Here is a 26,593-nt window from a genome sequence, read left to right on the forward strand (position 1 = left end):
AACAGATATAACAATAGGTCTGAAAGAAGTGTGAACTGATCTCATTCATCACAATGGAGTGTTAACTCAGAAGCCTGGTACTGGAATGGTGAATGCCAACATGGCTAATTTTTTCACTGCTGATTGTTTTAGGGTTGGTCTACACATAGAAATTGCAGATTCAACTAAATCAGTTATTAAATCAATGTAATTAAATCCCTTAATTTAAGGCCCTTAAATTAAGTAAATTACATCAATTTTAGCCACACCTAAACTGATTTAACAGTGTTCCCACATGGGGGTGACACCAGTTTAACACTAGTCTGTGTAACCAATCAGTTGCAATACACCTGTATTGTTGTACTCAGCCTATCCCCGGTTGAGCAGGGGTTGAACATGCAACAAACCATGGCTCCTGCCCCCTCCTCCAATTTAAGGAAGAGCTACTGCTGCTGGTTAACTGCTAATGGCCTTCTTTTCTTTGTGCTTTGTCACGCTACAGGAGTAGAGCTCAACTCCTGCAGTATATAGGAGAGGAGGAGCCAGAATGCAGCATATAAAAGAGAATGAGCTGACTAGTAGGCAGTTCTCCCTCAATGCTGTTCTAGACCTGACCTAGTAGCAGCTGACGGAGCTTAAACAGAAGGTAGGTGAAATGAAGTAAGACCCTGGGGGGGTGTAGCAGTATTATCATCTAGCAATGAAATGTTCTCCCATGACAATTCACCATCCACTCTTTAGTGTTCTATATGATGAGAAAGACACAGCATGGCTGAGTGGCAGCTGTGAGTTCTAATCCTGCCTTTCCACTGGCTTACTGTGTAGTATTGGGAAAGTCACTTAACCTCTTAATGTCTCCTTCTGTAACACTGACAATACTTCCTGGAGTATAGTGAGGGTTAATTGTTGGTTAGCTAATGTTTGCACAGCCCTTTGAAGAGGTAAGGGCTAAATATCAATGGCAAGAAATGCACTTAGGGCCTGATGCTCCACAGCCTTGCACTTTGTGTAGTCAACTTTTCTTGTGCAAAGTGCATGTAAATAGATGGCATATCAGGTTGGGAGTTTTGTGTGTCCTCTGCATGGAGGTGAATGAAGCAAGGCAGCGAAGAATCAGGCCTTTAATGTTTGTTTGAAAAGTGATGCTGCCCTGACTTCCCGCCTAGTTTAACTGCAGAGTTTAAAGGCCTGATTTGCAGGGACACTGAGAGCACCATTAACTTCAATATGAGCTGTGTGCTCTCAACACTTCTGAAAAAACGGGCCTTGGCCTAATATATAATAATCTGCACAACTGTAAAAATGTTCTGGGGGGTGAGATTATTCTGAGCTCCCTCTTAGTAAATATTGCAGGCTGCTTAGGACTTCAAAAGAAAAGTCCTAGATTTCATGGGTCTGCCCACTTAGGTCAGCTACAAGTCCTCAGTTTATTTAGGGCTCCCCCACAATGCCAGCACATGACCTCTTGGCTCCTAATAGGATGTTGCACCATTAGGCGAGGACAAGACCTTATCATGGACTGATGCAATGTCAGGAAGTAGCGTCACAGTGACGCAACTCTTTCCTCCCACTGGCTAAAGACAAAATAAGTAGTCTCATGTCTGGGAGTGTTTTTAAAACACAAATATTTCCTTGGGGGTGGGGGGAGAAGGGAGAATGATCTTTGGCCTCTATTTAGTTATCTTTCCATTTATAGCTCCGCTTGCGGGGCGGGAAGGATTGTTTTCCTGTGTGTAACTACATTGCTGTACTTATCAGAAATAAACTGCATTAGTTCCTGCTGTGGTGTAAACTCGTGCCCAGAAATCAATTTGGTGGGGTTGGACAGAGTGAAAGTGTGTGTTTGTTCTAATTGAGCTCTTTCCAAAATCAACAAACTCTATACGCAGTCCTGGAATAGCTGGATGTTTCTGCTAATATACAACATGAAATAGTTACACAAGAAGTAGGCTCCAGAGTCAACATGTGACTGAGATGAATAGCAAATAGATCTAAGAAATATATGATTTATAATTTGAGTCAATCTGCTGACTCAGGAAGACACACTGTATGGTTCACATTCAGAGGGGTTTTTTTTTTGAGTGACAGTTTAAATTCTCAGAAACTGATGCCCCTGCTCAGCCCACTTCCTGCTGATGTTCTAGGGCCATTCCTGTATGCGCCCCCGAGATAAAAGTTAGTTAGCTCTACGGTGAGATCACTCTTCAAAAGAAAAACAATCCTAGCCCAACCCCAAACTCCACCAACTCTCACTAGCATGGAAGGGAGGTTTCCTCACTTCAGAGTGGTTTTACAACTTGTCTTCACTGCAGTATTTTGTTCCAGGTACAACCCAAGTGTTACCCTTCATCTGACTCCTGTCCACAACCACAAATCTCCAGCTGAAGTTAAATGGTGCTTTAAACCTTAGCTAGATATCTAGTCATTGGTGGGTTGAAGCTCTAGTACTATTTGTAGTACTTGGGCAGGTAGGTCTAGGCCTACCCCCTTAAACCAGACCACAAATGATTTCTGGGGACAACAAATGGGGGGGGGGGGGAGAAGAACCCGACTCATGGGAGTGAGGTCAAAGGTAAAAAATAAAGGGATCCAGAGGAGGACATTAAGCAGAGATCCCCCCTGACAACACCACTGTTCCTCAAAGGCGTCTAAGGTGTACATGGACACTGCCTACAGAAACTCTGCTTGGAGACCTGACCAAACAAGAGAACGGAAATAAACCCTACAGTCACCAACCACTCCCCCATCCAGCTTCCTTCTCCAGGTATGATGGATGGCATCTTGGCCAGCACCAGGAGGAGGTTGATGAGGCAGTCCTGTGACTTTGTGGAGCCATGGATCGGGTGTGTGTAGATCAGGAGATGTAGGGAGAAGTGCAGCAAGGATCTCAGTAAAAGGTTTTGGAGGAGCCGGAAGAGGGGCTGTAACCTAACGCATTCTACATAGACGTGCGCCAGGATCTACCTCTCATCACAAAAAGGACAGGAGTCAGAGGACTTCATGGACTGTGCCAGGTTACGTGCCCATGCTCTCAGCCCTGTGGAGGAGCCACCAACGAATATCCCCAGTGGGCTGTGGAATACAGGCTGGTCTGCTAGGTTCCTCACTATCCATAAATGGCAGAACCTGGTGTCAGGGCAGGACATAAGGGCAAGGAAATGGATGGTGTGAAGCATGAGCATGCACAGAGGTTTTCTGGGTGTGGTTTGGAGGTAGACCGGCTGGATACTGTGCAGCCAGCTCAAATGTTGTGCTGGGGGCCTCATGGGGCATGGGCCTGATAGCATGTTCCAGAGGGTGAGGGGTGGGTGGGGAGCACCCTCCTGCAGGACCTGTGTGAGGAAAGCAAGAGAAGCATGAGTCCAGTCTGCCCTTGCCTTCTGGGTCACATGATGGGATGCACTGGCCAACTGCTGCGGGTCCACCCAGCCCCTCTGAGCATAGTTCAGAAGGTCTCAGTCTGGGGGTGCCAGTCAGGACCAACCTCCGGCACACCAAGGGTAACTCCGTCACTTGCACACGTAGATGGGGGTTGTGTAGCAGAGGTTTGGCACGGAGATCCTCCCCCTTGGCAGTTGCTACGGACCTGGGTGCTGACACTAGCTTCCAGCTCCTGGGGAGGTCCCAGTCAAGAAGATCTCAGGGGAGATGTCTCAGGTGGAGACAAAAGAGCTGCTGGTCTCTGAGGCGGTGGAGGAAGGCATGGGCCTGCACACTCTACCTGCACTGTAGAGGAGTCTGTGCAGGGTCTGAAGGTGGAAGGTGTAGACCTGGCTGTGGATGCAGACCCGGCCCTGTCTGCTTTCCCCACAGGGGAGGCTCAGGACACCTGCAGAGACCCAGTGTAGCCCCCTGCAGAAAAATTCCTTCTGGAGGCAGGCTGGGGTGCATGGGGTGGGCTTGGCTGCTGAATCACTGCCCAAGCACGGCCAGGACCAGCTCGTTGAGCACCAGCATCCTCCTCTGAAGGGAAAGAGACCAAATCAGCCCCATCCCCCTCTGCAACCAGTCAGACACCTAGATTGATTCAATTCTCCGGGGAGGAATTAGTGGCAGAAGGGTACACACCCAGATAGAGCAGCGGGCCCAGGCCCCACCAGAGGGCCCCAGGCTGCAGTGGGAGGTAGGACGTCTCAGTGCCACTCCACTGGAGTTGGCCAGGCTCATGGCCTGCTAATGCCATGGCTCTGCCTCGCTCATCAACTCATGCTGTGCAGCTGTGGCTTGAGCCTGGCCAGCTCCTTCAGCGCAGTGGCCGGCACGGTGAGCGGAGGCAAAGTCTCCATGTGGCCGCGAAACACTTTGCAAGTCTCTTCAATCCCACGCCCAGGTCACAATCTCAGCCCATGCAGGCTGCCCTCAAACTGAGTCCCGGCTCAGCTCCTGCCAGCACTTCTTTCCCTTTCAACTCCTCCCTCTTCTCCACCCTCTCCCTAGGGCCCCCCTTATCCTCCTACCCCTTTCCCCTTCCTCCCACTGACTAACTTCCTCTTCACATTCACAATGCAGCGGGTTCTCAGCTCTGGCCGGCAGCGGCTCCAAACCCGTTCCTGCAGTGGAGTGTTTTTCTTCCCCTCTTGATCCGGAGCAGCCCGGGAGGAAAAGCCTGTCAGGGCTGAATTTACAGCCCTGGATGCCTGCCTGCCCCGATCGCTCTCACGCGGAAGGAGTGGGGCTGGGACCAGCGCTCCCTGGCTCGGAGGTGGATGCGGCGTGGCTGGGAGCGCACGGCGGGCTTTGGGAAGAGAGGTACCCAGACGTGGCTGCTGAGCGTCCGGCTTCACCGCCCTGCCCAGCGCAGACAGCCCCTTCCTCCGCCGGAGCCGCCCGCTGGCTCTGGACCATGCGCCCGGGGAGGGCCAGTTTACCTGCGGGGAGCAGCCGGTCCCGGCACCAGCAGCCACAGGTAAGCCCAGCCGCCCCCCACTCACAGCAGCCAGCCGGTTAAGTCAGGACAACAAGCTGGGGGCGAGGCCAGACATTTCAGTCTCTTGTTTGGCCATCCCTGGCTGTCCCCGTGCTCAGAGGAGAGGGGCACTGCCAGACCCGCAGCCTGCGACTGCCCCGTGAGCTGGGGGCGGAACAAGTCACTCTGCAAAATTGCTTCGTCTCTCCATTCCCCAGCACCCCCCTTAAAAAGCACCGCATAGTTTGTCGTGTGAGGCAGGGAGCGGAGAGGAACTGAAAGATCTGTTATTGCATCAGATTACTGGAGGCTGGGGGAATAGAAACTGGAGAGGTAAATGTGGTTCCTCCCTCTGTGTAGGAAACTCAGCATGGACTGTGCAGAGGCCTGGGTGGGGATCTGAGATGGAGAATTCCTTGACCATCCCCCCTTTCTTGGGTATTACCAAGGCTTTTAGCTAGTTGTTTAGTCTACTTGGTGGATTTGGGCTAATGCCAAAAATGTGCTTCATAGAATGATTCTATGATGTCTCTTGGCAAGTTCCTTCTTTTTCTTACAGTCTGGAACCATTTGTTTTTAAGAAAACTCTCCATTTTAAAAAAGAATCCTAATTTTTTATTTTAAAAAATGCCTTTTTTTCTGTCATCCTGGGGTGCCCCAGCATGTATGCAAGCACAACTTCTGGAGAGGAAGAATTCTCAAATTACAATTTTCTGTGTATAGATTCTTCTATGGTCTGTTTAAACCCGATTCACTAGTGGTATTTATTGTTTCTCATTTCCCTTCAATTTTATCACTCCTTAACAGTGATAAAATGACTGGACTGGAGCCTGGCCTGTGGCCATGAGAATAACTTTCAGCAACTGGCAATATAATCTTTTGTAAAAGGGGCTGGTTATAATCCGCCCCTCTGACACAACGGTTATATATTTTACAGTGAGTTTTCCCCAAGCCCCTCCCCCCTTGACTGTACTGGGTTTTTGTTAATTCCCACAGATTGTCTGTTTTCTTGTTGGATGGTTAAGAGAATAATGTGCTCTTCAGGCTTCAGTTACAGCTTCTTACCCATTTATGGAGAGTTTAGGTTCCTGTGGTTTATGTACAATGTGTATGTTGGGCCAAATGCTGTTTTCAGCAATGTATTCAACTCTCATTTAAATCAACAGGCATTGATGAACAGATCTAAGTAAGCACTGTAAGGTTTATTTTTATGGTAACTATAGTACTTGCATCAACAAAGGGGCTCAGTGGGCAGAACCTAGGAAATACCATTTGTGTGAATGTGTGTATTGAATAAATGGCATTTGACAATAGTACATGCGCACATGCATGAGCTTGTGGTTATGTTTTGGCTAAAGCTTTTCTTAATTCTTTAATAGATCGTTAGAGCAAGTATAGTTAGACTTAAATATTTAGTGCTTTGTGTTGTCTGCCTGTAAGTGGCCACCAGCTCTAAAATGTATGTCTCAGCTTGTTATATCTTAAATTAAACTGGTATGTTTGAACCAGATCTGTGCATAGGACAGCACCTGCAAACAAATACCGTATCTTTATAGCTTATTTGCTACAAGCATTCAGATAGTACTATCTCTTTTTGGATACAAAGCACACTTGATTGTTCTCCTGCCTTTTTGGACCAGCTCTACACCCAGGCATAGAGCATTCTTCCTTACTTATGATACTCTTCAAGTGCTCTTAGAAATAATTCTCCTATTTGCAATAAAAATGATGCACACCTGCAGGTAGGGATGGGAGTGAGTGAGTACACCTTCTTAAACATCAACTCAGAACAAGTGAATTTGGTTAAAGGGAAAACTTGGCTTTACTCTTCCTCACCATTTGAAAGATCCAATAGTAAGGTGCTTCTTCAGGAGAATAAGCTGTGCAATGTGAGTAAGGGCTTGAACTTTGACATCTTCCATACCTGATCCTGCCACTGACCTCAATGCTGGCTCGAACCCTAAGTCAAAGGCTGCTGGAGACAGGGCCGGCTCCAGGCACCAGCCTGGCAAGCAGATGCTTGGGGCGGCCGCTCCGGAGAGGGGCGGCACATCCAGGTATTCGGCGGCAATTCGGTGGACGGTCCCTCACTCCCGCTCAGAGCGAAGGACCTCCCGCCGAATTGCTGCCGCAGATCACGATCGCGGCGTTTTTTTTTTTTTTTTTTTTTTTTTGGCTGCTTGGGGCGGCCAAAACCCTGGAGCCGGCCCTGGCTGGAGAGGTTACTGGAAGCTGATCTCCTTTGTAGGGGCCCAGGGTCTCTGAGATCATGAAACCAGCATTGCAACTGGGCAGAAACTCTCATAATTGTAGAGCAAATTCCAGTAGCTTTTGGGCAACATTTTAAAACACTTACACTTTAAGACAGAAAAATCTGACTCTGCCTTAGCAAGCTGCTTGTTTCATATGGTGTCAGTTTTGTTTTCACATGATAGCTGCCACCAGTGTTATCCAAAATGGTGCCCACTGTCTTATAAAATGCATATTTGCAGGTTATAAATGGATCCAGGACCTGGCAATAGGATCAAGTACTTCCTACCTCTTTAGGCTGCCAGTTCAAATCCGGCCTGTGGTGCTGGCTAAAGCTGTTATCATCTAGTCACCAATGTGGGCTGTAGAGAGTTGTCTCAGCTGTCAGTCCAGCGCCATTTGCGTGCATTAAAAGCAGCTTTTAACAGTGTATTCTCAGTGAGAAGGGCTTCTAGCAACAAGGTGCTTTTTGTCTCTTTGAAGTATCAGTGCTGAGCTGAGCAAAATGCTGGCCTGAAGAAGAGCTCTATGGAGCTCAAAAGCTTGTCTCTTTCACCAGCAGAAGTTGGTCCAGTAAAAGATATGGCCTCACCCACCTTGTCTCTCTCAAAATGGGTACAGACCTTTTGAGGCTGGAGTTCTCCCCATTTCCCATCCTTTGGCACCCCTTCCTCTATCTTGCCATCCATGCCTTGTCCCTGCCCCAGAATCTTTTGTGTCCTTTCCCATGTGCTTCATGGGACCCAACAGCACAGATGGAGCTTCAAAGGAGGCTCTGCAGTAGTTGGCAAAGCTGCTTATAAGGAATCTAGAACTGAGGAGGACCTGGCTGGGAGGGACTGAATAAATCTCTTTTAATGGATGGTGAGAGACGAGGAATGAGAACGTAATTATGATTCACCTAATCCCCTGGCCAACTACTGATACCCTCATGGGAGCTGTATGCTATAGAGTGAGAGCAGATGCTTCATGGGGCTGCTAGAGGAGCATAAGTGTGATATGACTATAGGACTCCTGCCCTTAGATCTAGACAACTGGCACGTGGACAGGAGTTTAAAAAAGTGGCTAGAGATCTCTTGGCTTGTTGCTTACCTGTCTCTTTTGGATTGGCTGAGAGTTGGTGATTACCTCCTCATACCACATGGGGGTAGGAGGAGATAGGCTGAACTGAGAGACTTACACTTCTTGTTGTTGCTATATTGTTCCTGAGTTGTTGGGCATCTAATCATGTGGAGGAAAGGCAGGGCAGCTGTATTGTGTGGTGTGGCGGCCACGTGACGGCTTGGCCCCTGAGGGCTGAAATGATAGACACAGTTGTACTTGTTCTGAGCTGTCAAAACAAAAACCAATTTATGAAACCTCCTGAGCAGGCTCTGTGGCTGGGGATGGCAGCCCCGATAGACATGTGCTGGATAGTTTCATTTAATTCCTCTCATTTTGGGAGAAGGCGGTGGGGTGGGAACCTCACCCGTGCCCTTTTAAAAATCTCAGAAATGTGCCGGATAAAGCAGATTGTGACCAATCAGTTCTTGTTATAAATATGATTTTGTTCATATTTCCCCATTTAAAAAAAAAAAAAAAGAGAGCATTTCTCTTCTTCTCATTTCTTTCTTTTCCCCCCCCCCCCCCCAACACAGCTTCTGGGAAAAACTCATCTGAAAACAGGAATAAATCTATTTAATCCACCCACCTTTTCCCCCCAGTCATTATTTGTGAGAGGTTTCAAAATCGCTCACAAAGGACTCTGCACGTGTTGAAATTCATTCAGGCATTTCCCTTGCCTCCGCTTCCTACACGCAAAGGATGGTATGATGAGACAATAGCCTTTGTTTTTGTAGCTTTATCTGTGCCAGGTGCTTATCAGTCTTGTAACTCTTAAGACCACAAACTTATAAACCTTTCTCATTTAAGTAGTTCCATCCACTACTTGTATGTGTAAGGCAGGATCTGGGCCTAAAGCTATAGTCCCAGTGGAGGCAGCTGAACTATATACAAGGAAAAGAAAAAGGATTTCTCCCCCGCCTCCCACCTCGAATAGCAGTGTGTTCATATATTACTTATTGTGCACGCAAACTGCTTTTAGCAACACTTAGCGCTTATTCAGTTTTTTCATCCTGGAGTGCTTTATTAATAATGGAAATTGACAAATAGCCTTAGCAATAAATTACAAAGTTCAAACACAGATTAAATATCAAATGGACTGTTTATTTGGGATTTGTTCTTAAATGAAAAATATTTACCCACAATGCTATTCATGAATCTGGCCCAGAGTTTCAATACATTGAGAGGCATGGGATGGCAGGAATGATGGGACTAGAAAACCTAGCCTTTTCCCTCTAGTCCTTTTAACCCTCCTCAGGACGGTGTGGAGGGAGAAACATCTCGCCGTTCAAGCTTCAAGAATATTGTTTCAGTGTCTCCTCATAATGAGTTAGACACTGGTAGTTCAGTGACTGTTAACAACTGCCAAGTTTGCAACAGCCTTAAAGTAAATGTAATCAAATGGAAATACTGTGATAATTCAGTCTACCAAAAAAACCCTGTATGCTGGAACACAAACTCATTAGGAATTGGGGAGAGGAAAAAGTCCTTTGTGCATTTAAATTAATAAACTTACTGTTGCAGTAATGTAGTATTTTGCACTTAATTTATTGTGGGGTTGGGGTTTGGTTTTTTTGGTTAAAGAAATTTGTTGTGCTTAGTCTGATCACTTCAAAAATAGTATTTAGCATTAGAATAGCTTAGGTTTTGACATTCATACGTCCATCAAGGAGAACGGGAGGTGGAAAAGGATATGTTTTCCCTTCTGTTATAGTTTTCTGCAAGGCTGGGTTAATCACAGCAGCCAGTCCCTCTTCATTGTGAGGATTACATACGTGAGTTGGGCCCTGCCTGCTAAAATTACAGCAGTGTTGTCAGGATCTAACTGTGCCAAGAAATTGCCTTCAGTGTGGTTTGGAGATGGCGTGATGGTCTTGCACTCGCTACAAAGTCTAATTGTGTTTGCTGCTTGGTTGCATAATTTTCTTTTTAATTAAAAAAGTTTGGAATTTCCAGAAAACTGAGTTGTAGGAAAAACCCACAGGAAGACCCAAAAATCTTGGGATCTGCACTCTCTATTCTTCACCTCAATTTTCCAGACGGTGCATCATGACCATGTGAAAACGGGAAGGAAAGATAAATGGAATCTCTCTACAACCTCAGCTACAGAATTTGCTCCTGTGTGGTCACTATAGATGGATTTCAACATAAACTCCTCTTGAAACACCCTCTCTGTCCAGAACTCAGACACTCCAACTGAGTACATTCAGATCGGGGTCTGCATTTTGAAATTTGAGTCTCTTAACCACCACTTGGGCAACAAGATGGCATCCGATACTCACAAAGTCAGAAAAGCTGCTGTATCCTGTCAGACCTGCTTATGGTTCATCTTGCTAATCCATGAAGCAGTGGTGTCTAGTGGTTAGGGGGCATCACTCGGTTCTAATCCCAGCTCTGCCTAGTAACTGCATTGTGACTTTAGGCCACTCACTTCCTATTTCTCAATGACTCAGTTTCTCCACCGGCACACAAGGTCTGATAACTAGGGTGTTGTGAAGCTGAATTGGTGTTTGTAAAGACCTTGCAGTGGCAACATGTTATCTAACTGACATCTGACTTTATCAGTGTCTCCTCTCTCAGGGGCAGTAGAAGACTTCCGGGAGTGGGGGTGTGGAAGGTATCACAGGTCATCTGGCAGTCGGGTATTCTTTCGTTGAGGACTTTAGCACTGTAAATAGCCAGCATCATTAAGTTGGTGGGTGGGTGTTTTTTGTTTTGTTTCTTTTTTTTTATTAAAGGAGGTTAAAGGTAAATTGCCAAGGAGCCTCATGATCACATTCTTACCCAATCCCCAAGTACCGGCTTCCAGTGAGAGCACCTCTGTAACCGAGGGGAAAGGTAAAGTAAACAAACCTGTCAGAAACAGGAAGGGTGAGGAGACGCCCACGTGACTCTGCTGTCAGAGTCACTCCATGTTACTATACTTGTGAACTACATAAGGGCAGGTGCATGAGTCTTCTTGCTGCAGTGCCATGTAAATGCCAGCCTGGCCTCTCTGGGAGGACTGCGATGACTGTAATCTGGGTGTCCCAGGCTGGCCTGGTACTTCCCTAGATGGTCACCAGTCCGTTGTGAGTGGACCCAATCGCTGGATCTCAAGTGCTTCTAAGCCAGGTGGGTCTGAGCAGAGTCCTGTCACTGTTTGTAGCTCTGGGCCTATAAGGGGCACTCCTGGGCTCAGCCCCCCTGTCTGCCTCCTTAGGAGGTAGGGTGGGCGACTCCAAAACCAGTGTCTGAGACCTCCTGAGTGTCCCACAGAACTTCAGCTGGGCTGTGGGCTCTCTGGGCTTCTCATCTGACCCTTCAGGGATAATGTGGCAGGGAACGTAGGTGTAGCAATGGAATTTCTTAGCCACAATCTTCTTGCCTGTAAAAGCACTCAAAAGCTACAGATCTCTGAAAAGAACAACGCTCCTGAGCTGCCCCCTCCCCATGTCTGATCTCTCCCCTTCTGTGACTCTCAGGTTTGTCAGTGTTTCAGGCTGGGCAGAGTCTAGGGTTGCCAACTTTCTACTTGCTGAAAACGGGCCTCGCCCCTGCTCTGACTCTTCCCCTCAAGGCTGCGCCCCTGCTTCACCTCTTCCCCCTCGCTCAAGGCTCATTACTCTCCCGCATCCTGCCAGCTGGGCTTCCTCTGCTCCAGGGCTGGGACAGGAGCTGCAGTCTGATGTGGAGCCTGCTGCCTGCCTGCCCATGAGATGCAGGTAGGAGGCAGCCCTGGCTGAGCAGGAGCTGGAACGGGTTGATGACCTGGTTCCCCCGCTCCCCCCACCTGTAACCAGACTCTTGGTGTCTGGTCAGTACATCTGACAGGTCCCCTTTTCGACCAGACTTTCCAGTTGAAAACCAGATACCTGGCAACCCTAGAGAGTCCTGCTTCCATGTGGCTCCCTGTGCTCAGAGCAGAGACTTGCTCCCAAATAAAGTCTCTGTCCTCTTGCCACATGCTCAGCTGGAACACTCTAGCTGCCTCTCCCTCCACTTTCTCGCCACCTGTGGGCCCCTGTGCAGAAAATCCATTGTTCCCTTGGCGGTGGGCCAGCCATTCAGCCAATCAAAGTCAGTGGCTCCAAATCGCTCTGTGATGGCTTCTCAGTGATAGCCCTTCATGAGGTGTCAAGCACCTTTCCTGGGCAGTGCCGCTGTCTGGAACTCAGTACAATTGGCTGCCTGGGGCATAGAACACACAAAAGGAGTTCATAATCTGATACAGACGTGCGGGTCCGGCCTCAGACTAACAATCACCTATTATTCTCCTGAGGAAGCGGGTGCTGCACACAGCTTCCTAGTGAAAGGAAGAAACCGAACCGTAAAGCCCATGCTCATGCTGTGGCAGTTCCTGCTGCCCTTGCTATGAGAGAGAGGTTTTCTCACCCTCTTTCTTCCTCTTCCATCCCCCCCCAACTCTTTTAGCTTTTAAATCCTGTGGATTTGTGTCCTGTTCCAGGGTGTGTGTGTGGGGGGGGGGATAGTGATCATGTGCAATAGCTCCCAGTGTGGATGCTCTAGTCCAGTGGTTCCCAAACTGGGGTTTGTGAATCCCTGGGGGTTCATGAAATGTTACAGGGGGTTCTTGGGCGGGGGGGAGGAATTCCATAATGGCGGACAGAGCTGGTCCTAGGGACCCTGGGCAGCACGGGGCTAGCAGCACGGAGCCACTGGACTTCCATGAGCTAAGCAGATCAAAGCAAGCATATCTCTCACACTGAGAAGATTTAAACTTCAAGACTCATTATAAGAAATGGAAAGGGAGGTGGATATTTTTTGCTGTTTTTAAAATTAAATAGGCAGCTAGTATTTGTGTGTGTGTGGGTGGGTGGGTTTTTTTTTTGTTTTTTTTTTTAATTATTATGAAGAACAAGTTTTTAAGCTTTGTTGTAATGTGCATTGTTTGCCTGGACTGCTCAAGACCTGAATGCTTGTGTAGGAGGAACTCTGAGTTGGCTTTTTAAATACCTTCATGATGTTTCACATCTGATACTCCTTGATGAAACATAGGAGCCTTGTCTTATAACAGGTTTATTCAAAGTGATACAAGCTACAAAAGTGAGATATTGGAAGAGTGTCGCCATTTTCATAATGTAATAATACTGTAATGATTAATAATAAATAGTGTGTAATATGCATGTCATAAGAACAAATTTTATATTTCCCAGATCACTGCTTTTATAATTTATACTCGGATAAAGGAAAAAATCCCTGGAAATATTCATTTTTTAGGAGGGGGTTCGTGAGACTTGACACTTTAGTGAAAGGGGTTCACAGGTTGTTGAAGTTTGGGAACCACTGCTCTAGTCTGAAGTAAAAGTGAGTTTATTTTGGAATAAGTACTCCACTCATAAAGCAGACTATTTGGAATAAAATCACTTTTATTCTGGAATATCATGTCCAGAAGGGGGAATTATGCCAGAATAGCTAGGCTGGTCAATTTCTCCTGTGTAGACAAGACCTTTATTTCATCCCCACTTTCTATTTCCTCCATGTTTCCCTCCTAGTCACGTTCTGTGAGCACTAGATCTTGCCAAGATCAGTATGGTCTTGACATTAAGTGGCATTTCCAGATGTCCTGCAGCCATTGCTATGATGGTCCTATAGCTCCCTCTGCTGGAATGATAACCCATTGTAACAAATGAATACATTGAGCCATATGAAAGGCATTAACTGACATTGCTGAACACTAACACAAGAAGTCCACAGATTGGGGGGGTGGGGTGAGTGAGAGACAGTGTGTTGAGGGAGAGTGTGTGTGTGTCAGCATGCTGTCTCTTTAAGTTCAGACAGCCACTGGCAGCAACCAATCTGAGGCAGAAGCTGGTGCACAGACAGCTGGTGTCCTCCGGCACCCCATCTCAGCAGAGACCGGTACACGGGTGGGTGGAGGGGGACACCGCAACATCAGCCTCTCCCTCACTCCCTGGCTCTGCACAGCAGGAGTCTCTTCCCACCCCTCCCAGCAGCAGCCTAACCTGCCTGTCTGCTGCTGTGGTCCTAGGGCCAGAGGGAGCAGGATTCTGTGTTAATTTGATTCCCTCTGAGTTCTCCTGGGTCTGTGGGGAGAGGAGGCTGTGGGAGATCTATCTACTCCCCTGTAGTCCAGGCAGGAGTGTGTTTGCTGCTGGCATGCTCAGCTGGGCAGCAGCTATGTAAGCTCTCCATGTGGAGCAGTTTCAAAACTTCCCGGGGCTTTGAAAGGGGAGGAGCACATGCCTGTGTAGATGGATTCAAGGCAGTGGAGTTCAAAACAGTGAGCAGAGCAGTCACAATGGGTATTGTGGGATACCTCCTGGAGGCCAGTTACGGTGAAATAAAGAACGCAGCATCTACACCATGGGTTCTCAAACTGGGGGTTGGGACCCCTCAGGGGGTCGCGAGGTGATTACATGGGGGGTTGCGAGCTGTCAACCTCCACCCCAAACCCCACTTTGCCTCCAGCATTTATAATGGTGTTAAATATATTTAAAAGTGTTTTTAATTTATAAGGGGGGGTTGCACTTGGAGGCTTGTTATGTGAAAGGGGTCACCAGTACAAAAGTTTGAGAGCCACTGGTCTACACTGACGCTTTGTTGATCTAATTTTGCTGCAAAAAGCTCTATGCCTCTTGTCGAGGTGGTTTTATTTTGGTGGCAAAATGGGAGCATTTTTGTTGGCAGGAGGAGCATTGTAGTGTGCACACCTCCACTGTTTTGTTGACAAAAGCTGCCTTTTGCCGACAAAATTGTCTAGTGTAGACAAAGCCTTAATTGAGTGTAGGGTCTTGGTTTGCTCTCAGCCAGTAAACCTTGATAGCACAATAACATTGTCAGCATCTCAGACACTAGCTCAAAATAAGAAATTAAGACTGGTCATATTAAAGAATATCTGGTTTATAACATTTGGTTTAAAATGAGTATGGTAAACTTTAAGGTTAATTAACCCAATTACCTGTGCTACACTTAACTGAATTCTAGGAGTAATATATGCAAACGTACAAACACAATACTGTTGCATAATATAAATTCCCCAAAATGTTTGGAGGATTAAAAACGATTGGCTTAGAAATACTTTTGAGAACCATTTAAATCATTAAAGGAAATGGCTCAACTATTTCCCCCTTCCGACCCCCCCCCCCCCCCAAACGTTAGATTGAATCATGGCTGTACCATCACACGCTGCTATTGCATGTTTGGATTTAATAAGGAGTGATAGCAAATAACTTAACTCAGTTCAAGTTTTATTTAAGACAATTGATCAGTACTGAATACGCACTATGCAGACTACGACGGAAAAACATACGTTACCAATGTGAGAGCGGAGAAGTTTGTAGCTCACTTTGCTTCCAACTAACATCCCCAAATTCATTCCTTATATATTGGTCTAGGACAAAGAAAATTCCTTTGAGGAGGGAAAAGCTACTTTCCCATAATGTATCCTAGTGTTTCTTCTCTCTTCAGTATCTCAATTTACCTCAGTACTTGATGGATATTTTTTTTATGGTATCTCAGTTTATATGATTAATAAGCGAAAGGAATTTCTAATCCAGTTTTTATTATTAACAGCTGTGGTAACAGGCAATTTCTAATGAGTTAAAAACATCTTTCAATGGATCATGTTTTCATAAATCACAGAAAACATCTGCAATAACAAATACATCTTATCAATCACAGAACTTAATTGTATTATAAGTAAGGCCCTACTTAATTTGCGATATTGTGGCTCCCACAATATTAGGCTTTCACCGCAATTTTGGTTTTAATTAGCTTACTTTGCACAGTCTACAATTTTGCATTCACTTTAAGGTTTGCAAATCCCCCTTCCCTCCCCAGTACAGTAGAATCCATTTATCCAAGCTGATAGCGGCTGGGGCTCAGGCTGTCAGTTGCAGCAAAATGTTGGGTCCAAAAACAAACACACACACACCCCCCCCGCCCCCATGAGTACATGCCTTTCCTTCATTTCCTCAATGAGGTTCAAGTTAACTATAGAGAACTTTTCAGTTGAATAGGTACAGAGACTAAATTATACAAATGCACAACATAAAAAGGATTGTAGTTAACATATAAAAGAACTATAGTGGATATTAAAACCCCTAACACTGCCAAGCCTCACAAGTTTATCCAAGGTTTTACGATATTTGGTGTTTGCTCATAAAACCCCAGTTTTTGGAATCATGGGATTACATGAAAATCTCAGCTTTCATTTAAACAGTCTATAGTCCTCATGGTTGCAGAGAAAAGCATGAAAAAAGTGACCCTTAAAGGTTTAAGAAGTAGAAGGCAAATAAACCTAAAATGTATTATCTACAAATCTCAGTATTATGTGGGGCCCGTCTGGACCATGATTTTTGAATGATTGGGATTGGCAATACGGTGTAGGCATGAAAAATGTGATTGGCATTTAACAAAGGCCTGTATTACAGGATCTGTGGCTTCCATACTGACTGCAAAATCATCTTTCCAGATAAAGATTCTATAAGGTTACTACTTGTGAAGAGTTTCAGAGTAGCAGCTGTGTTAGTCTGTATCCGCAAAAAGAACAGGAGTACTTGTGGCACCTTAGCGACTAACAAATTTGTTAGTCTCTAAGGTGCCACAAGTACTCCTGTTCTTTTTACTTGTGAAGACTTTTGATTTATTGTGTATCATTTGCATTGGACTGCCATAAAAATTTTGAACATTGTATGTGATTTTAATAACAAAGCTATTGCCTACCAAAAAAATTTAGAATGAGGTATAGCAATTCCTCCAGCCAATGAGCAAAAACTGACCAATCAAAAGCAATGTCCATTGAATTTGAAATACTGGGATTATGCTGCATTGCTCTTGCAGTATCGATAGTGATAAACACACAGGATTTCAGTTTAATTATCACCAAAATAATGCCACAAGCAGCACAAGTCTCACTGCCCCCAATTTCATGCTAGAACATCTCCATTTGGGAAGACCCCTTTGATGCATCTTTCCTTGGTATCGTGCCATGGTGTTGGCAGATGCATTGTGTATTTCTTATGAAACTAGCCTGCTGTCTTCATTTTACACCCCTGGTTCTCCCCAGTTGTTACCAATGAAAAATCACATGGCAAGACATTTTGCGTGGCAAGTTTCTGTGACTTGGTTTTGGCCCCTTTTGCTTAAATCACTGTTTTCCTTTTTCTTCTCTTTCAGGCAAGTCAGAGTGAATCCCCTATTGTGCATCCAGGACACAAGGTGGAGAGTGACTTATAATGGCTGGGAAACGACACTTAGAGGACCTGGACCCTGTGGCCTACAACAAGTTACCTCGGCTGGAGACAGAGCCAAATTGTGTCCTCCCCACGGGCTTGTGTAAATCGAGCCCCTTGCCTAGTCATGGCTCTGAAAACCATTTCAGCTACAAGGGAACCTACTTTGCTTACCCGCTGCAAAGCCCTGATGGGCTCGAGTCTCTGACCCACTGGAGTCCAGCCGCATCTTACATGCAATATCCAGGTAATGCTGTCAGCCAGCACATGAGGACAGATGGTGCGCTGATGAACTGCCTGCTGTACGGACGAGAAGCTGAGAGCCTGGCGGTAAGACTACGGAGCTCTGGTGCTGACAAAGGGAAGGACAGCATGGTGCGAGACCACCTGGTTGTTCAGGAGAAGTGGGCAAATCATATGCAGCAGGCTCAGGGCCATGCTTTCCCAGTGCAAAAACCTGGGCTCCGAAACAAAACAGTTGCTCAGGCACCTACAGGCTATGCCACCTTGGCAGTGCCCAAGCCAGTTTATAGAAACCCTGTTTGCTATGTGGACCCCAGGGCTTCTATGTCCTTACAAACTCAGATGGAGAGCATGCAGAAGAGGCCGTTGGAAGTGGAATGGACTGTACCAACCCCAGTATCCTCAGGGCACCATATCCACGCAAAAGACCAGTCTTGTGGGACTGCTTTACCCAAGAGAGCCCATCACCCTGATCCCAGCTTCCTGCAGTTACACCAAGGCACAGGGGTTCCCACTAAAGAGATGGTAGCAGCCTCTGTAGGCTTTCCACCTTACCATGCAGCATTTGAGAAATACAGAGTACATCAAAGCACCTCCTTTCTTGAAGCAAACTACCCTGCTGTGTACAACAACCAGAAAAGGGTCAAAGATGTACATGGCAGCAGCTTATCCCAACATACATGGTCCAAGCTACAGCCTTCCACTGCCAGCCCACTGGCCCATTCCCAAACAGCAGCCTATCAGGATAGATCTCCAGCCTGCTACTCGGTGTCTCACTACCCACTGACCTCACACAAGCAAACGTTTCTTTATCAGGAGGCTCCTCATGCTGAGGAACAGAATGGCACTCTGTCGACCTTGCCAACTGCAGGTGGCTACAAAGGAACCAACTTTCCAGGAAGTGGGGAACCTCGGCCCTTTTCTAGCACTTACCTGAGGCATCATTCCCCGAGAGGCTATTACGCCAGCCCTCTGGAGAGCTATGTGTATAGACCAGCTGGTCCAATTCCAGTGGCCTCTCCAGTTTTGAAGCCTGGAGTTTCTTCTAGAGAACCTGAGCTCCAGCAGAATTCCAGCTGCAAAGTGGACTATCTGCAGCAGAACCCCAGTTTTGTTTTTGCACCTTCTGACATGGCTTTGTACAATGCCTCCTTAGCCAATATGGATGCTGGTCATGATCGGCACGTTGATAGCAGAGTGGCTACTTCTCATGGGACTCAATCGGTGAGGGAGAACCCTAGAAGCAAAGAGGTGGCTAGCCAGCACAGTGCTTTCCAACTGATTGGTGCTCTAGATAGGCTATCCAACAGCCCCGAAAGGCTCACTGAAGCACTACCTAAAGGAGAGCCAGGCTATGGCTTGGGCCTGTGTCAGACAGAACAACCCAGCCTGCATGGAAAGGAACAATCCCACTCGGAGAGAAGATCCAGCTTATCCATGAAAGAGCCTATGCACAGAAACACAGGGATTTATGAAGCTCAGTTAGGAGCTCCCATTGTTATTACTGATAGTCCAGTTCCGTACCACCACAAAAAAGGAGAAGCCCCCAAGGTCAAAGGCAGGCTTATTTCCTCACCCCAGGTCATTTCTTCTGAGGAGGGACTGAAAAGCCTGAGAGATGCAGATTCTACTCCCTCCTCCCCACCTATGCCAGTTATCAACAATGTCTTTAGCCTGGCACCTTACCGGGACTACATAGAAGGGTCCAAAGGGTCGGCAGGGATTCCCTTCTCAAAAGATCATCAAGAGGAAGAGTCCCCCTTCCGAAACAGCCTGGCAAGTGGAGACTGTAAGGCTGTCTCAGAGCCACCTTCTGCCAAGGATTCATCAGCAAAGCCTATTGGGAAAGAAGCAACCCAGGCCCTAAAAGCAGAGATGGAGATGGGTGAAAACCTCAATGCGATACAGCAGGATGGAAGCTGTAACAGCAGGATTTGTGAGATCTACAAGCCAAAGATTCTGCCACGCAGACTGCCAGCAAGAAGTGAGTCACAGAATGGCAGCATCAGTGCTCCAGCTGCCACTGGGAACCGGGAACTTGCTCAAGATGATGTGCTAGACCTCAGCTTGAAAAAAGAGCTAGTGAAGGCCAATGATCCTCTGAGCCCAGCTGGACAGACTGAGGTGACTCCTAAAGGAGGATGTGGTGAGGAGGCAGCGAAAGAGGGACCACTCAAAAAGCAGAGGGTGTTCAAGAGTTCCAAGACCCAAGCCTTGCCTTTGTCAGTGGAAAATAGCTCGGGGGACAAGAGCAACTTCCAGAGCTCAACAGCCTTCATGTTCAAAAAATTCAAAATCTCGAAATCTATCCCGACACGAGCAGTGCCCCCAATACAGGCCAACAGCCCCCCAGCAGCCACGCAGGGCCCCCCGGCAGCCCCCCAGGCCAATAGTCCCCTGGCACCCAAGCAGGGTCCCCCGGCAGTCCCCCAGGCCAACAGCCCCCTGACAGTGATGCAGGGTCCCCTGGCAGCCACCCAAGCCAACAGTTCCCCAGCACCCACCCAGGGCCCCCCAGCAGTGACGCAGGACCCTCCAGCACCCGTCCAGGCCAACAGTCCCACGGCAGTGATGCAGGGCCCTCCAGCACCCGTCCAGGCCAACAGCCCCCCGGCAGCGACGCAGGGCCCCCCAGCAGCCACCCAGGCCAACATCCAACCCTTGCAGATGACGTGCCTTTATCTGAAACTTCCCGACATTTCAAAGTCTCTGTCCCCCAGTGCCCCAGAGGCCTCCCCAGCACTGGGCGAGGCCAACGTCTCGCTGCCCAGCAACTGTGAATCCCCTGCCCAGCAGACTTCATCCAGCCAATATTTCACTGCATTACACATATCTCTCTGCAACAGGATTTCATATTTTGTGTCCGGAACATCTCCGGAGCTCCTTAAGCAGTGGCTGAGGAGGGTGGAGCTGGATGGAGAGCAGAAAGAGAGCTCGAAATCTCCCCTCAAACCCAAGAATGGTTCCCGGATCCTGGAAGCTCAGAAAGCCTCCAAAGGCAAGGAGATCTGGCTGGGTTTCCAGGATATCAGCATGCTCCTCAGCAAGCTGCTGTCTCAGTTGGAGACCTTCATGTTCACTCGCAAGTGCCCCTTCCCACATGTGGTTCGAGCAGGTGCCATCTTCATCCCCATTCATGTGGTGAAGGAGAAACTGTTCCCCAAGCTTTCTGGAGCATCTGTGGACCACGTGCTGCAGGAGCACAAGGTGGAGCTGCGCCCCACCACCCTGTCTGAGGAGAAGCTTTTGAGGGACTTAGAGCTTAAGTGCTGTACTTCCAGGATGCTGAAGCTGCTCGCCCTGAAACAGCTGCCTGACATCTACCCAGACCTTCTGAATCTCCACTGGCATGACTGTGTCAAGCACTATCTTGGTAAGTGGTGCTAAATCTCCAGTAAGCCCTTTCCCACCCCTTAGATTGTTCTGCCAATGGGACATTTTCCATATGTTAGTAGCTCTCCAAGAGAGGGGTCAGCTGTACATGTCCAGTAATGGGCATTTTATTGTGTAGCTGAAAGTCTAATGTGCTCAAAAGAACACTGATCCTGTCTCTCTCCTACATTCCCTTTCCCATCACTGCTAACTAGCTGACCAAGGTCAATTGACGTACCCTACTTTCCAAGCAGCCTGCCTCCCCCTCCATCTGACTCATCCAGTGGTGTTGGATCACTGGCCGGTGTTTGATCATTTCCGGGGGAATGCATTATGTTACAGTCTGACAGTTCCTGAATTGCAAAATCTCCCACTTGGCCAACACATCCGGTGCAGGTGGATTAGAATGGAGAAGAGTTTCTGTTGATGCAGGGATAAGTTGGAACTGTGGGAGAAGAAATAAGGAAATGCAGCTTTCTGGGAGAGATACAAGGCTCTTTATAGAAGCTGGCCTAAATGTTGTTGTGGCTCTGTAATGCCCAGGCTTTCCAAAATGACAAGTGACTTCGTGTGCCACCATTTTGTGGTACCTACCTTGGCACGCCATAAAGGGGAATTGACCTTTAGAGGGCACTTTCTGAAAATCGGGTCTCAGGGTGGGTACTCAAAAAGAAAAAGGCACCCAGAATCATTAGTCACTCTCGAAAGCCTTCACCTCAGTCTGCAGTGGACGACTTGCAGCTGTGATTAAGTGTTCCTTGTGTGGGCTTGCAAAGTACCTAGCTGTATATGTTACTGTAAAGATCCAGCTACTCTCTGGGTCCGGGAGGCCTCCCAGAGGCTAATGCAAGGGTGCATTGCATAACCTCTTGGCACCAGACTCTTGTGGCTTAGCCTGTTGGCAGGGGTGAAACTCATGTCGGGAATTCATAACTGCTGGGAGTGACGTCAGGAAACTATTGTTCTGTACCGAGCTGCCTGGGTTGCAGTGTTCCATTGTATACAGTGGGATGTGCAATGCATCTGAGACAGAGCACTGCACTCTGCTACTGGGTGCTCTCTGAAGCACGGAGTGGCTAGTCTAATGCCATTTTGTGTTCCTTAAGGAGACCACAGAAGTTGGATAATCACTGGCAGCAATTGAGGGGGAGGGTGGGGGGCAGGGGGAGACTTTTACTTCCTCTTCCACTCCCTGTGGCTTGTCCATTTTGGAGACATGAGTTAATAAGCATTAACATGTTTACAAGCATATTGAAAAGAGCAGTAAGTGGAGAGGAAGAGGCGAAGGATAGACGAGAGGTGAGTGGAAGAAAAGAAGAGCAAGGGATGGGGAGGACAGATAGAAAAGGGAATAATGTGAGGTAGAAAAAGATATATGGTGAGATTTCCAAAAGCTCTCCACATTGAGTTAGGGCTGTGCAGAGTCCTCTTGGAAAACTGACACACACAATTTCTTAAAGGTTCTAAGCCACCAAAAAAATTGACAGACCAAAAAAACCGCTGAAAGTTCCTATTTTATCTTCTTCTGTAAGGCCCCGTCTAAGCCCACTTTCAACCATAGCATGGATGAGGCTGAAAAAACTAAATGGGATGTGTGTGTATGGGGTTTTTTTTTTGGTTTTTTTGTTTGAGTGCCCTCTTAAACCTTTTAAAATTTAAATGGTGTGGGAGGCAATCATGGCTTTTGGGTAGTATTCAGCCACGACCAGCTACGCCCCATATTTTAACATTTAAATGGGTGGAGGGTCCAAAACTGCAATTTCAGGAGGCCAGACGATATTAATGAGGTCTGATTCTCCTTGCAGTTGACACATGCTATCATTAGTGACAGCCTTTGGGCATGCCATGCTGCCACTTGATGAGATGGATGGGTCTGGAATGGCTGTGGGCCAGATTCTGATCCCACCCTCTAATGATTGACCTCAGTTGATCAAGTGTTGGGCGTCTCCTGTGATGCTTGTGAATGTGTCCTCAGGCCTGCTTGGAATGTCATGCATCATGTCGGGATTCCATTGCCAGTTCTGCTCCTGACCCCACCCAAGGGCTGTTGTGTCAGGCCTTGGCTACACACGGCAGTGCTGTGAAGCGCGAGTGTAGTCATGCCGCCAGCGCTGCGAGAGAGCTCTCGCAGCGCTGTATGTACTCCACCTCTCCGAGGGGAGTAGCTTGCAGCACTGCGAGCGAGCGTGCAGCGCTGCAGGCTCTGATTACACTGGCGCTTTACAGCGCTGCGCTCGGGGGGGGGGGGCGTTTTCACACCCCTGAGCGCAGCAAGTTGCAGCGCTGTACAGCGCCAGTGTAGCCAAGGCCTCAGAGGAATTGAAGGCAGCCAGCCAGTTTTCCCAACTGATTCCAAACCTGCATGGAAGATGTTGTTGCAGCCAGCTGCCCCAGTACCCTGCTAGCAAGGGAGGGAAGGGAGCTGAGAATGGAAGGGGGCCAGGGTGTATGGCATAGGCAGAAAGGGGACAGAGCAGGCAGGGGTATGTTTGATGGATAAACTAGTCCCTTGTATAACATGTTGAATTGTGCACACACAGCCTGGCCAGAAGGGCCTATGAGCGCCTGGCCTTACCCTCTGATTTTTGTCTGGACACAGTGACATGTCTCAAGAGAACAGCTCTTTTGCTGTCAGAAATGTCATAGGATTGGCAGGATGGTAGAAAATGAAGGGTGTGACAGACGCCTGATGGGGAGGTGGCATGATCTTTACAGTAGAATCTCTCTAAAAAGAAATAGCAAGCCTGCAGGTGTCCGATCCTTGTCACAGAGCTCCATGAACTCTCACCTGTACTGCAGTATATGACGGTCTGGTCAGGGTTCAAGGGTGCAATCCAGACCAGTGAGGGGTTATCACCATTTGGCCTGTAACATTGGGTGCCTCACAATGTTTTGCTGCTGTAGCTCCCAGCATGGGCCACTCACAACCAGCCTGCCAACATGTAGGTCACACCTTGAGTGTCTCTGTGCTTAGATGGCCCTGGTTCAGCAGCTCTGACCCCAGCAGCCAGTCTACAGCCCCATTCTGGTTTTCACCAGCCTTAGTTACAACCAGCAAGATGACCCCAACACACCCCCAATCCCGAATTTCCCCAAAATCGTGTGCTCTGCAATGTTCAGACCTCTCCTGGATAATATGGTTCGTTTGTTCCTCTAAAGACAAACATATCACAACTTATTAACTTAACTTGGGGGTAAGTACACCCTTCTGTTCAAACACAGCACAGAGCTGGTTTATGGTAAGAATAAAATCTATTTATTAACAATAGGACATAAGTGATGCCAAGTAAAAAGAATAAAGCTAGAAAAGGTTACAAGTAAAACAAAAGTGAAAACACACATCTAAAAGTCTAAACTTAATCTAGCAAGATACCGGCTTTTTTCAAGATGGTTTCTCTCACTGGTCATTCTTTTTCCTAGTCATGGCTGACTTTCCCTCAGGATCTTCCACAAAAGTACAAGGTTCTGGCTTCCCTTGTCATCTTAGATGAAAGATCTTTGCATAAGCAAGTTTCTGTCCTACATTCAGTTCTAGAGACTTCAACCCCCCTTTGGTTGAAGGACCCATCTTTCTCAGCTTGCAAGGGCTCTGTTCCGTTGTGCCTGTCTAACAGTGGATGCCAAAGATGGCTTCAAGTCTTTGCTTATATCTTCCAAAGCTCCAATGACTTTTTGTTTCAAGGGGCAGGATGACCTCCTGCTATTTTTTCTTCCTGTGATCTTCCCACCCCCTGGCTAGTTTCTATGTAAATAGGGCTTCAATTGTTTTTAGTCACACCTTGTTTAATCTCTTTGGAGACACATAGATAGCTGTGACATTCCCTCCTGTGTGGGCAGACTGCACAGCCTAATATCAATGAGCATCCATTATTCCCTATGTAGTATTAATACATACAGTTCATAATGATATTGATCACCGTGTGTCCTTAGTTTTCAGAAGAGACCTCGCTCGATATGTTATAACACAGTAATATTGTAAACAATTGCTTGATTCACTTGCTTATCACTTGAGATTCAGTGCCCCCTGACCCGTCTTTATAGACCAGTAAAGCTTTGCAGTGTATTCTTTGAAAAGTAAAACCCAGACCCAGTGTCTGTCTCCTGCTGGATGTAGATGCCAGGCTGTCTTCTCCCTCAGCTGTTAGTGCAGGGGTTGGCAACCTTTCAGAAGTGGTGTGCCGAGTCTTCATTTATTCACACTAATGTAAGGTTTCGTGTGCCAGTCATACATTTTAACGTTTTTAGAAGATCTTTCTATAAGTCTATATTATAGAACTAAACTATTGTTGTATGTAAAGTAAATAAGGTTTTTAAAATGTTTAAGAAGCTTCATTTAAAATTTAAATTAAAATGCAGAGCCCCCCAGACCGGTGGCCAGGACCCGGGCAGTGAGAGTGCCACTGAAAATCAGCTCGCGTGCCGCCTTTGGCACACGTGCCATAGGTTGCCTACCCCTGTGTTAGTGTGAGGTTTGCCTCCACCTCTTGTTAGCTTGATGGGTCTGGTTCTGAGATATGTAAATACATTCTCATTGACTTCCAAAGTACTTGAGAAGTAATTCCCAGGTGGGGAAAACACATTCCTTTTGTCTAGGGCAGACCTGTTTACCATCTCTTCCTGGCATAACTGGTTTACATACACTTGAGTCATAATTTCACTCTTAATACACACCACACATTGCACAAGGATATTAATGATCAGTGTGTTAATTTTCAAATAATACCTCACAAGGCTTATTTTGTACAAAGATTATTACAACAGTGTGCAGGGTGTGAATACAGGGGTGCTTAGTGTCACAGTAGGTAAATGTGTGTAGCTTAGAGTGCCATTAATCCTGCCTCTGGCATTTAACACTCTTCTCCACCTTCTGTCCCATGAAACAAGGTACCCTGCCCCTGAGCCCTATCAGTCTAACCAGTCAGTCATGTTCTTGCTCACTGCTACCAGATAGCATGGTGACGGGTAGTCTTTTAGACAGCAAGTAGATAGATCAGTGCTGCAGAGCAGGTGTGAGAATTCTAGGTCAAGGCACTGCTTGGCATTCAGTTCAGAAGCCCCTTTTTCCCCAGTGCAGATCGTGGGGGGAATAGTCTGCTGCATTTCAGTCAGCATTCGCTACAGGCTAAGAAACTAACTGAATTTTAAAACCAAACAGCACCTGAAGCAGAATGTTTGGTTGTTCTGATCCAAACAAAGTAGCTTCACCTTTTGGGTCCGAGCAGTTATTTAGCATGGGGTAGGGTGGGCCAAGCTGGGCAATATATGCTCATAGCAGCACCTTTTGATTTTCTTCAGCATCTTCTATCACTGCTTGGATATGGGCCCTGTGTTGTGATGACAGAGACTTGCTGTGATCTGGAGAGGGACATCTGGTCACAGCTCAGGGCATAAGGAAGTAGCAAACTGCTCCAATTTTACCTGTAGCAGACTGTACAAGTGAGAAGTATTGTCCTGATCTGCCTATGCACTGTAGATGGATGTGTTCCCTTACTGTATGGTTTTTTTTTTGGTTTTTTTTTTTTAACATAAGAAGATGGTTACACTC

At 47.0% G+C, this 26,593-nt stretch overlaps 1 protein-coding gene across 2 annotated transcripts in view; it reads left to right on the forward strand.

Moving 5' to 3' along the window:
• Window positions 1–4,434: 4,434 nt before the first annotated feature.
• The window catches only part of CUNH15orf39 (chromosome unknown C15orf39 homolog), a 28,994-nt gene continuing 6,835 nt past the window's right edge, over window positions 4,435–26,593 (forward strand). For both annotated transcript variants that reach the window (XM_024208415.3, XM_024208416.2), the window contains exons 1-2: window positions 4,435–4,885; window positions 17,378–21,049. In XM_024208415.3, coding sequence (XP_024064183.2) covers window positions 17,437–21,049 — 3,613 coding nt within the window. In that variant the 5' untranslated portion in view covers window positions 4,435–4,885; window positions 17,378–17,436. The remainder of the gene's footprint in view (window positions 4,886–17,377; window positions 21,050–26,593) is intronic.

Source organism: Terrapene carolina, unplaced genomic scaffold (assembly GCF_002925995.2).
Source record: "Terrapene carolina triunguis isolate 2854851 unplaced genomic scaffold, T_m_triunguis-2.0 Scaffold67, whole genome shotgun sequence".
NCBI lineage: Eukaryota > Metazoa > Chordata > Testudines > Emydidae > Terrapene > Terrapene triunguis.